The sequence below is a fragment of the Coturnix japonica genome, chromosome 2 (assembly GCF_054131305.1).
Source record: "Coturnix japonica strain WE chromosome 2, WE-NBRP24, whole genome shotgun sequence".
NCBI lineage: Eukaryota > Metazoa > Chordata > Aves > Galliformes > Phasianidae > Coturnix > Coturnix japonica.
Window position 1 is genome coordinate 66,430,210 of NC_140664.1, and position 12,502 is coordinate 66,442,711.

At 39.4% G+C, this 12,502-nt stretch overlaps 1 protein-coding gene and 1 long non-coding RNA gene across 9 annotated transcripts in view; one reads left to right on the forward strand and one right to left on the reverse strand.

Moving 5' to 3' along the window:
* ATP9B (ATPase phospholipid transporting 9B) overlaps window positions 1-6,950 on the reverse strand; it is a 150,682-nt gene extending 143,732 nt beyond the window's left edge. For all 8 annotated transcript variants that reach the window (XR_001553320.2, XR_014942688.1, XM_085537711.1 and 5 more), the window contains exon 1: window positions 6,824-6,950. Coding sequence is in view for 4 of the 8 variants with exons in the window: in XM_085537711.1 (XP_085393837.1) it covers window positions 6,824-6,918 (95 nt within the window). In the remaining 4 variants the exon portion in view is untranslated. The remainder of the gene's footprint in view (window positions 1-6,823) is intronic.
* Window positions 6,951-7,087: 137 nt separating this feature from the next.
* Window positions 7,088-12,216, forward strand: LOC107309754 (uncharacterized). Its single transcript, XR_014942692.1, has 3 exons — window positions 7,088-7,603; window positions 9,055-9,239; window positions 10,880-12,216. It is a non-coding gene; the product is annotated as an uncharacterized LOC107309754 (long non-coding RNA).
* Window positions 12,217-12,502: the final 286 nt, after the last annotated feature.

The window sequence follows — 12,502 nt, forward strand, 5'->3', positions numbered from 1 at the left end:
GTCAGTGTTGCAGCTGTAGCTCTAATGCAAATGTACCCCTACCTAATCTCACTACCAAAAATCTCTGAATCTGAGTCCTGACCTAATAACAAACACTCAGAGAACGCAGTCCTGTTAACAATTCCTACACATCATCAGGGACAGGCCTGTTAGACAACTCCATACAGAAGAGGACAAAAACCACAGTAAGATCAATAGTTAAAACATCAAAATACACTTTTACACAGTTTTCAGGGAAGCTGAAGATTTGTATACCAAATAGTTGTATTAAATTTCAACATATAACTTTGCTTTTGTGACCTTACATAATAGAATCGTTAAATGTATTACATATTAATCGTAACGTATTACAGCACTCACATTATGGTGCACATTTGTCAAATGGACAACAAAACAGGAAAAAAAAGTACTTCTACTGTAGGTAAGCAAGTTTATCAACTAAAGTGACTAATAGCTACTGTAATAAGCCAAATTAAGGTGCCCCCAGCCTTTAACAAGCAACTCAGTTTCTGGTAAACTGTAGCGGAGCACTTTGGATCAATCACTGTAAGAAAAGCACAACAAACCACACACTATTGACTTCTGTCATGCAGAAATAAAGAAAAACCTTGTGCCTGTTGAAAAAAGGGTCTAAATGCAGACTACACAGTTACCACCTTCCATAGGCAGCCATTCAAAAAATGGCTTAAATCACAGCTAACTAGAACCGCAGGTGCCACCAGACAAAGCAAAAGCTCTGAATGCCATTTGCCTCCCCTCTCACCTAGTTCACACCTCCTTGCCAGAGATGCATATGACAGAAGCAAATACAAGAGACACGCATAAGGAAGCTGCCATTTAAAAACAGACAAAAAATCCCACACCATTCCCTACTCCCCTTTCCTCACCTTAGAAAGCACTACACATGCCCTAACAGAATCAACATCTTTTTTCAAGCCAGGACAGGATGAGTGAATATCTACTTAACAAATAGGTATGACCAATAACAAAATAAACAGCGGGACCTGAGGAAATATCTGCATTCGCTAGAACCCTATTTTTAATTAGTAAGGTACATCATGGATCACAACAACGGGGCCATTTTATCACTGTCACTGGGGATTGCTATTGACACTGCTTGATCAATTGTTTTTCCTCCCCATTCTAAGCAATCCAAGTGCCTGTCCGAGGAACACAAATCACTGTATTTGGATACTACAGACAAGAATCAGGAAGGCATGCAAATATTGGGTAAAAATACAGCTGGAATACAAACAGCCTTAAATATACATTTTAAAAGTTTACTGCACCCGCAGCCACGTGCTCATTGTAAAGGATAGTCATCACCCGCAATAGCAGCAGCCTGACCTTCACTGCTGTAAGTACTCAAGCATTTCTGTGCCTTAATATAAAAATTATTCTGATTAAGAAAAATCACTCTAAGAATAATCACACTCAAGATCATTTATTTGTCTGTGTGTGTAAAGTATATCACTAGTGCCAAAAAAACAAGCATTTTCCAAACATATGATTCTAAGCAATATTGAGTCAAAAAACTTATTAGAAAAATTACTTAAAGTTACTATGTCATCAAAACATACTATTGCAGATGGAGTACAATTCCACAGGTATGATATTAATAAAAATGTCATTGTATGTAAAAATACTTCACAGTTAATACTGTGAGCAACTCTACTTGTATGTACTTTGGTTACCCATGACACTAAAACAAAGATTGCTCTGACAAGCAAAAGCCACAGAAACTAATATATGACAACATACACTACATAACTATGTAAAAGCTCCAAGAGCATTAACATAAACCAAGTTGGCTCTTCATAGGTTATACGTCAGGCTGGCCCAACCTCTTCCCAGACAAAAAAATACCAGAATCTAAACCTATCCAAAATCTCACAGGTATCCATCCCAAAAGGTAATATTAACCTATGAATCAAGTCTACAGAAAACAGAGCATCATCCAGTCCGGGACTGCAAGTATGACTAATGAACACAAGATATAAATTGAGGAGCAAGTTTAAAAAATAAAATAAAACCAATGATAACTCATTTTTCTAATAAAGTGTTGTTACTTTGTAACATGGGATAATGTTGAAAACAAAGACCCAACAAGTATGATATAAAAACAACATCCTAAGTGCAAAGTTGTCAACCATGCTGCCCTGATGGAAGAACCAGGACTAAGAGGTGGCATCTCAGAGACAGTCTGCAAATGACTTAGTGACACAGCTCCAATCAAATACAGTGAATCTGTCCAAAACCATACATGAAGAAAGGCTGACAACTAAAGACAAGAAGTCCAGCTTCAGCTGCTCAGTTTTCTTTTTATTTATTTTGAATTGAAACAAGTTTCGCCTTGCAAAAGATGAAAAGACTTTAAATTTCAGTTAAAATCAATACAAATCACTGGGACAATAGTTCTCTTATAGAGCAAACGTAACAGCATACACAATAGACCTGCTCTGTAAGAATGGCAAAACAGCAGCAGATGATCTTTAGGATCAAAATCACTGTGACCCTCCTAAATACAATTCTGCAGCCATTTCTTTGCCACATACTCAATTCTTTCTCCCTTACATTAAAAAAGTGTATATGTATATATGTACATTACAATATTTGAATATATCAACATAACATTGAGCTTTATATTTTAATGGGTGCTCATTTACAATACATTCCAATACCTGTGCATTAGCTAAATGCAAAACACCATCAGGAACACTATTTTTGGTTATTAACAGTTAATGACACTTCTGGCACATATGGATGAACCTTAGGTTACACTCATCTGAAATTCGTGTAGTTACCAGTTCTCTGTCACACAAACAAAAACAATAATTAAATAACAACAGTTCCCTAAAACCTGAGTTCTCTATCAGAAGAGAAACTACATAGAGGCAACAGCAGTTGATCTGCTCCACTACTTGTTTTACTGCAGCCTCTTGATGCATCTCCATCGTGGTCATTCACAAGTACACCATCATGACCCACATTACACATAATAATGCTGGAGGATTTCTTCATTAGAATGAAAGGTTTTTTGGAACAATGTGGGCATGCCTCTGAGTACTTGAAGTGTAATTATATTTATGTACTAACAGACACAGCCGGTAAGACCTCATACTCTAGCACCAACTCAGCTGTCCCAACACCTCACACTATAGCACTGCTAGACCAGAGGCAACATACACTGACAGCAACAAGCGCAGGACACCTTAATGAACTAGATGACTTGCTTACAGATAAATGAGGGTTGAGCACTGTTTAACTCAGTCAGCTTCAAAATTCCCCCCAGCTTCTTGATTTATATCCATATGTAAGGTGGACGGACAACACAGAGCACAGCTATCTTCCTTTCTGTGCTCAGCTGTTGCTTACTCTTAGGCTTCTGACTATACAAGTCTAGCACATAAGACAAGAGCATTATTCTCACTGCATTCGCACTGATCCCAGGAGCTCTCCAGTCCTCTTTTTCCCACATGGCATAAAACCAAATCAAACAAAAAAGAACCCACAGCAACTGTTTCAGATCCTTTGTGCTGAAAGACAAAGTGTTAATCACAAAACAACAGCTTTTTTCTTCCTCCAAGCTTTCTACAACTATTACAGTATATATTACACACTAAAAAAATTGTTAATTATTAAAATATAGACAACTGCTTACCTCAAAATAGATTTTCCTAGTTTCTAACAGTAGCACACAATCAGTTTCTGTTCAATTCTATTTAAAAGCATGTGATCTCAGGTGTATAGCATTGCAGTTCCTTAGATGTGTGAAGAACACATTCCAGCTTTAAAATACATGCTAATGGTCAAAACAGGACTCTCAAGTACTCAAGCACAGTAGAGACACACTGGATGAGAAAGAATTTCTCCTTACTGCAGAACTAACAACAGCAATGATAGCAGACTCCTACATGCTGCCCAGCTTAAGCAAAATAAGTCACCCTACAAATTAGCTCTGAGGCCACTACAGGTAAACAACTGCTTAGTTGTATTAACTCAAGTTGCCAGTAGCAGGGAAATCAGCTCAAGCTAAATAACATTACTGTGCTAAAGTTAAGGATCTGTGTATAAAACTTGCAAAAGAGGCAATGTAAGAACTGTAAATTCTTCACTGAAAAGAAAAAATTATGACAAGTCTCTTGAGAGCCCAGAAACCTGGATTAATCTTGAGATCAAAAAACCACTTTAATTAGTGTCCATCTCTAGATATCTTTAGAAGTACAAATTATGCTCTTTGAAACAAAGACTGTATGTATATGTGCATGTGATAACTTCCTGCCTATCACACCTCACTTCAACACTCACACATGCATTTGCAAAAGCAGGTGCTTTGCCACAGCTTACATAGGAATGCAAGTCCTCTTAGAAGTCTGTGCTGCTGAGAAAGGTTAGAAAAGCAGGATGAAGCATTCACAAGGGCTTAGGAACTGTAGATCAATTATAACTTTAAGTTATAAGAACTACAAGTTGTAGCAAAACTAAATAAAAGGGGAGAACTGGCCTCTTCAGACATGGGGAGGGCTGAGGTAATTCAAGAGTTCTTTGCTTCAGTCTTCACTGTCAGTCAGGCTTCCCACATCTCTTGTACCCATGTACATTTGAGCAGGGGTATGGAGAGCAAAATTCCTCCCAGTGTAAGACTGCAGCAAGTCCAGAACTACTTTGTGAGGCTGGATGCATAGAAGTCGATAAGGCCAGAGCAATATCCATTTCAGGAACTGACTGATGTGGTTGCAAAGCAGTTCTCCATCATATTTGAAAAATTGTGGCTGCCAAGAAAAGTCCCCAGTGACTCCCATGCTAAAGAAAGGTAGAAAGGAAGAATTAAGGAACTAGAGGCCAGTGAGCCTCACACCTGCACCTGGAAAGATCAAGAAGCAAATATGTCTGAAAAAGTATCAAGGCACACCCAAGATGAGGACGTGACTTAAGACAGACAGCACAGCTTCAACAATGGCAGATCATATCTGACCAATCTGGTGGCCTGCTAAGATGAAGCAGCAATATCAGCAGCCAAGTACAACTGATGTCATCTACCTGGACTCATACAAGGCCTCTGACACAGTCCCAAACTATATCCTTAACCCTAAATTGGAGAGATGTGGATTTGAAGGCTGGACTATTCGGTAGATTAAAAAACTATTTGAATGGGTGTTGCCAGAGAATGGTTGTCAGTGGCTTTATGTTCAGGTGCAGGATGGGCATGAGTGGTGCCCATCAGGGGTCTGTCTTGGGACTGGTGCTCCTTAACATCTTTATCAACAACATAAACCGTGGGATGAAGTATGCCCTCAAAAAGTTTGAGGAAGGCAAAGCTAATCAAATGAGACAGAGGGGGAAAAAAACAGATCCATGATGAATATGTATTTCCTTGTCAGATCTTACAGCTTATTTAATCTGCTTATTTGGTCAAGTTCAAGCAGTTTGTATATGTAACAGCAATTACTGGGTTAAAATAAATCTCTAAAAAAACCTATGTACCTATATGCTTTATGAACTTGTCATACATCTTGTAGTGTTTTTCAGTGCTCCAAAGCTACAATAGAAACACGTGATACCTTTGATGGCCTAGACTAAGGTTTTCCTTACAATTACCCTCCCCCTTCCCTTTTTCTTATGAAGGGGACCATCTACTAAAAAGCTTACAGATCCTGTGAAGAACCTCCCCTGCCTCAATTCTCTGAAAAATAGGGATGATTGATGACACCGCCTTTCCTCAGAGCAAACAGACCTACCACAGACTGTCAGACATTCAAGTACTAAAGAAAAGGAGAAGACAACTACAGCAGACTGTCCTATCAGAGGACTATCCTGTGAACATCTGCAAGCTTATCTGGTTTAAAAAGAAAATCAAGGTGATATTATTTAAACCTGGTTTTAATTTCAATTTTTTTTAAACCAGTTTTCAATCGTTGCTTCTGTTAATTACTCCATACTAGCAAATCTTCTTGTTTTAATCCTGATGAACTGATTTCAATAATTTAACTTAGAACAGCAGTTATTCTACGCTTAGAAAGTCCATCTGCTACAGCCAGCAAGCCTATTCCCTCCAGTCCCTGCACCTGCATTCAATGCCCCATAAGAACCGAGAGAAGAAAATTGCCTCAAACAACTAAGTCAACTAACTGCAACCATTTCCAACACCTCAAGAGCACTGTCTGAAGGACATACACAAATTACAGAGCAAAGTGCTTCCCCCTGAACGATGATGGTACGTACCCCTCAGAGTTCCTCAGGAAAACAGGAAGGAAAGAAACATTCAATCTTAACTCGGGAGCAAACCTTTGAATGAGTTTCTTCTATGTCCTTAACACCCTCTCACCCCAGAGTACAATTTAAGAAGCCTAAGGTCAATTTTCACACTCACACTTTACTCTCTAAGACACAGCGGCTGTCTCACAGCGTGTTTACTAACGATGCCCATAGAAGCCCCCTAAGGTGGGCAGCCCGTCGCCAGGCGAGCTACCGGCCACGAATACCACCCACCCCGGAGCAGCCGGCACTGGGGCAACCCAGGCCGCACAAGCGCGACATGGTCCAGAACGCATCCTCCACAGAGGGCCCGCAGCCCGCCCGGCGCACCGCTGGGGCCGCCCTAATCTGCGGCCGGTCCGGGAACCGAGCGGGACAGCCGGCACCACGCAGGCCTCGGAAAACAAGGCAGCCCTCATATTGTCCTACGCCGGGTCGCCACCCGCTGTCAGAGACCGGGCGGGCGGTACCCAGAGCACGGCGGGGCTGGGCGAGGGGACGCCAAGCGCCTCAACCGAAGGTGTGGAGCCGCGGGCTGAGGATACGCCCACGCCGCCCTTGCCCGTACCTGTTGTGCCTCTGCGCCGCGGAGGCGCTGCTGTAATAGGCCGCTCTGCGCTGGGCGCTGCGCGGCACCGGGTGCAGAGGGATCTGATCCGCCATCTTGGGGGCGCCGCGCCGCGCCGCGCCTCCCCACCGTGCGGCCGGTACCTGTGACGTCACAGCCAGCACCAGCTGACGGCGCGATGGAGGAAGCGCCGGAGGGGCGCGGACCGCTGTATTAAACAAGGGGTGGGACTTCAACAAGGGGGTGCGGCCTTCTGGGAAACCTGGAGTTCAGGGCTGGGATAGAACTGCAGGGGATAAAGCCGAAGTCGTTGTCTAAAGGCTGCAAACAATTGTTTTTGACGTGGTCAAGGTAAACTGCCCTTCAGCCTCCAGGAGGTAAAGCCCGGTTGCCATCTGTGCTGGATGTCAGCAAATATATGTGTATGATCACGGATGCAAGCACTGAGGATTCACAATAACTGTTTTCTGCCATTAAACAGATTGATTTCATGAGCAGAGGTTTCCATGTGGAAGCGGGCACTCTGTAACTCAGGGATAACAAACCAATCTGTGGTATTGCACTAGGGAGAGATCAGTCACCAAAGGAAAAGCAGGGTGTGTAATATACAGGAGTTCACAGACAGACCTACTGTTGGATGAAATCCTTCCATGTGCTGAAATGGGCTGCTGGGGGAAGCAAAAGGCCATGCACCATCACATACATGGCCTTCCTGCAAAAAATAGAAAGAAGGGAAACAAATTTATCTTGCCATGAATATTCAAGACAAAAACAAAAAAAGTAAGTGGTCTACCAGCAAAAAAAAAAAAAAAAAGTCTTTCAAACACATTTCTCTAAAGGAAGACAGCAAAATATACCCTGAGTGCAGAATACGAGATTAACCAAAATCTATGTGATAGAAGCTTTTCTTGATTATATATACTTCTTCATATTAATGGAAGTTCCTGGGGTCATCTTTCCCAATTGAAGTGCTTAGAACTTTAGGTGACAGCACAAAAAGAAGTGAGAGTTCTACAATCATACTTCCACAACATACCTTAAACTCACAAGATTACAAATGAAAAATAAAATTCACAAGGGAAAGAAAAGACTTCACTGATTTTACAGGATGCTGAAGCAAACACATTATATGTTAACTAGACCAAGATTTTTGGCAGTGAATTACTGATTATGTGAATTACTAAGGTCATAAGTGTCTGCCTTCAGTTTGCTAGAGTGCAGGCTTCATTCCTTTTGCTTCTTGGATATTCTCATGTCACAGTCTGAGCTTCTCAATCAAGCTAATTGCTTTGTTGCATCAGTATTTTTATACGGTAGTAAAAGCCCTTAGATTAGATGCTTTGGTTCTGTGGCATCTATCATCATTCATTTCTGCCTCTGGACTGTCGTATAATCCTGCCTTATCGTTTTGTGTTTTGTTTTCTTTTGTCCTTTAGAGAAAATTCTTAAGTCTTAGAGGATTTTTTAATGTAAAATTAAAACTTTAGCATGTGATATTTAGATGTGCATAACATACCTGGCTACATTTTAACAATTATGTCTCATTTTCTAGTTATAAATCCAGCAAGGTCATGACTAAACTTGATCTGTGCTTTTCTGGTCGGGCACCTGACGCAAATAAATGTTTCTATATTCACTGACTAGTAAATACCAAACCACTGAACATCTCAGTAGCATGTATTTATGATAGTACGTAAATATAATACTATTCTGAAATCAACTTTCTGTTCCATCCTTTCTATAATTCTGTTTTGCATCTTTCTGAATTTACAAAACATTGGCAGGGATCCAGAAGGTATGATTTATAGATATTGTGAACTCTTTATTTAAATAAGAATAAGCTGGGATGAAAGCAATTATGCATTTGTTGCATGGGTATAGAGCCTATCTGTAACTTGTGTTGCCTGTTGCCCTCAGAGGATTATTTTATAATATTTTATACTTGTCTGCCTTTCTACTTCTACCATGAATGCTCAAGGTTAGGTGTTCACTTCCTCCTAATCCTGTGCCTGTACTCAGTCTGAGCTAAGGTAGAGGGAGGAGACGAAATACCATTTGAAGACAATTCATTCTACGCTGTTGTTCTTGAAGCCAAATGTTAAAATCAGTTATACTAATGTGAATCTGCATGAGTACTGCTAAAATCAATTGAATATATAGCAAAAGTAATGAGTTTCAATTAGGATCATATAATGTTATGTGAAACCAGATTTACATTATTTTTATCCTAGGTGTTTTCTCACCTCATCCTGCAAAGAACCTCACATTTCCATTTTAATTGGGGAACTTGTATTCATCACTGATGATCCATCTCAATATCTGCCTTCAAATATTCAGCAAATTGCAAATCAGTCCAAGACACCTAGAGGCATAAAAAATACCTGGAAAGACCTAAGCCAAGCCACACACTGTGCAGGTAAGAATCCTGTTGATTTTATAGGAAGAGCTGAAGGCAACAAGAAAGTTTAAACAAAATAATTTCTTACACTGTCAGAGTGAGGCAGAAGAATACATACAAAAAAGAGGGAGCTAAAACAGCTATAGGTATCAGTTTTAATAATTCTAATAGCAATGCCTCCTTATCTTCAATTCTTATTAGTAAGACAAAACAAAATAATTCTTTCTATGGGAGAAAAACAAAATTAGAGATACTGTTTTCTCTGTGAGGATCCTTGTTTTAAAAGATTACTGCAGATAATGAGGCCACAGGCAACTCAGTTTCACAGCAAAATCAATAGGTTTAGAAGGACCAACAAAGGAAAAACAATCATAGAGAACAATACTATACTATCAAAGCAAACACAGACATGATAGGTAATAGGAACAAAACACTACTTACTGTGTTGTCCACATAACTAGAAAACAAAAAAAATTATATTTCTATACATTGTTTTTAATATTCATGGCATTCAGTGTTTGTCAATTAATTTGTACTCCCAGCTGTTACTTTTCTTTCAGACCTTCAAGGTCTTCTGTTTGGTAAATATCAAATCTCTGCAGCTCTGAAAGATTTACAGACTGCTAAATCTCTGCTCATCCTTGTTAGTCCATCCTTACGAAACTGGGGGTCTTGCACAACTGGCCTCACGCTAACTGTGTACCGCCTTCAGCTGTACTTTGTAAAGTAATTATTTAGGAATATAATACCAGAAAGATATTCTCTTCCAAATAAAGCAGCAAAATCATAGCTGTGCTGTTTTGGGGATTTTGCCAGAGCTATGTTTTCCAGCTAGCATTAAGTTTGACTGGAAAGGTGTTTTCTTCAATTCACTTGGCAGCAGATGAGGCAAAAAAAAAATCCAAGCAAGCCCTGGATTGCTTAAACCAAATTGTTTTGGAAACAAAGATATGCTTCGGTGGCTTCTGATACAAGTAACAAACATGTCTTTATTTAAGCTATTCATTTTTGTTGATAAACAAAAAGGATAAAAATAACAGTATAATACTGATTATTTTACTGAGCTTGTACAGTGTATCTTCAGTGAGAACCATCTAGTAACTGCTCATAGTATCTCTCCAGTTATATTAACCTTGAAGTTAAACATTGCTTCAATGTGCATTAAAAATCCAATGCATTTTAATTTCTAGTTAGCTTCTAAGGTACACTTTCTCATCCTTACAATGCACTGAAGTCTTACACAAGACTTTTCTTTATAGTTGGAGAAAGTAAAACCTTAGGCTCAAACTTGTGAGCTGGACTAGCAACATTCTATCTTGTGAAGCCAGAGACTAGGCAGTAAAATGTTTCCATGATTCCTGGTGCAATATCAACAGCAATGCATACCAGCAATTGGAAAGGACACAAATTATTTGAGTGATCTCCATGGGTTTATTTTAACAAATTCTATGCTGTTGATATTTCAAATAAATAAATACAGCTGCTTTAACTCCTCCTTGAAACAGAGAGAAAGTGCACACATAGATTAATTACAAATCTTATGTTGTTTCAGAGATTCTGAAAAGGTTATGGAAGGATAAACAAGACCTAAGCATAAAACTGAGTATCCACTTGTATTCTCTGCTTTCAGACTCAGTAGATCTTACTTTCTTTTGCAGTTTTTATTACAAGAGTGCCTCAAGTCCCCAAGTTGAATTAGGGGACTTTATTCTGAGAACTGTGCAGAAGTGGATAAAGAAAAAAGTTCCCAGATTACAAGTGACAAAATACATTGTGTCTTGTACTGTGTGTTTCAAAAATCAAAAATGAATTACAGTATCCTCTTTCCCATGTATATCCTCATGTCTGCCTTTAGCACTAGCTCAGACTCATAGCAAAAAGGTTTCTTGTTCTCCTAAGAGAGTATGTACATATGTACAACTGTAAGGATGATAGTCAGTTTTGGCTTGCTGTTTATCACTCTTTCAGTAGAAAATAAGACTTCTGTAGCCACAAATAAACTTTCTGTGAGAGGAATCTAAATGAATACAGGTCTTGTACAGATTTGAGACATCACTAAATTTGTTTTGATGGCTGCTAATGCTGGAAAGATAGAAAGATGTGTGTATTGCACCTTGAGTTAGAAGGCTATTGGCAAGAGGAAAGCAGAGGAAGAGTCAAGGAAGAAGCTTTTCAGAAAAGTAGAAATCTTAGGGAATTACTTTGCTTTCTGAAGTTTCCTGGCTCCACAAGATTCTGAGACACAGGATTGACTCAAGGATTTGAAGATAAGGTGAAAGTTAGTATATGCCCAGAAACAAGTTATGTTAACTTATACATGCTGACAAAGTTGTACCAGTGCAACACATCTGATCTCCCTTCAATTTTCCTGGGTAAATTGTTGTATACTGTGGGAAGTTGACTAAAGCAAACAAAAGCAAAGGACTGGAACTAAGTAGTAATGGACACTAAGAAAATCAGTTAAGTGAAAACCCACTTGGCCTAGATCATGCATTTTACCCATAAAATTGTCTTAAAACTTGTTGTGAGTTAATATGCCATGCTGGAAAATAGTGGACTTTCTAAGGTGGAAACAAGGTATTGTCAACCATATTTAACCTCAGAAGCACGAGGGTTTTTCAGAATCACTGGAAAAGTCTTTCAGTAGGTGATCTCCATCCAACACAGAGATAATTCTCAATACTTGATTACCATCTTCTGTTTTGTATTTATTGCAAAGTATACCTGGCCTATGCAGGCTTCTGAAAGCTAGTCTGTAAAGTACCATTTCCTCCTGTGTGAGGTATGAGTGAAAAGCATGAGGTTTGGCTGGTTGCTGAAGGAACTGATTTATCATAGGGAAAGCTGTATGATACAAAGAACAGATTATCTGGAAAGCAGCGTGGAATTTTTACATCTAAATACTAGCAAGAAAAAACATAATACTGAACTGTTTGCTTCAATCTTTCTGCTTATAAGATAGTATAATACAGAGGAAATAAAAGCCTATATGCAGCATTATCTTTTCTGTGATTTACTAACCCCAAACCCTTGTAAACATCAAGAAAATACCTCTTAGTACCAAACCCAACCCTAACACACTGTAGGCACTGTTAACTACTTAAATCCAAAGGGGCCAGGTGAATCTCTTGAGGTTCAACAAACCGAATCACAGAATGACCCGGGTTGGAAGAGATCTCAAAGATCATGTAGTTCCAACCCCCCTGCCTAGCAGGGCCACCAAACATATACATTTACTAGATCAGGTTACCCAGGGCCCCGTCCAACCTGGCCTTGAACAC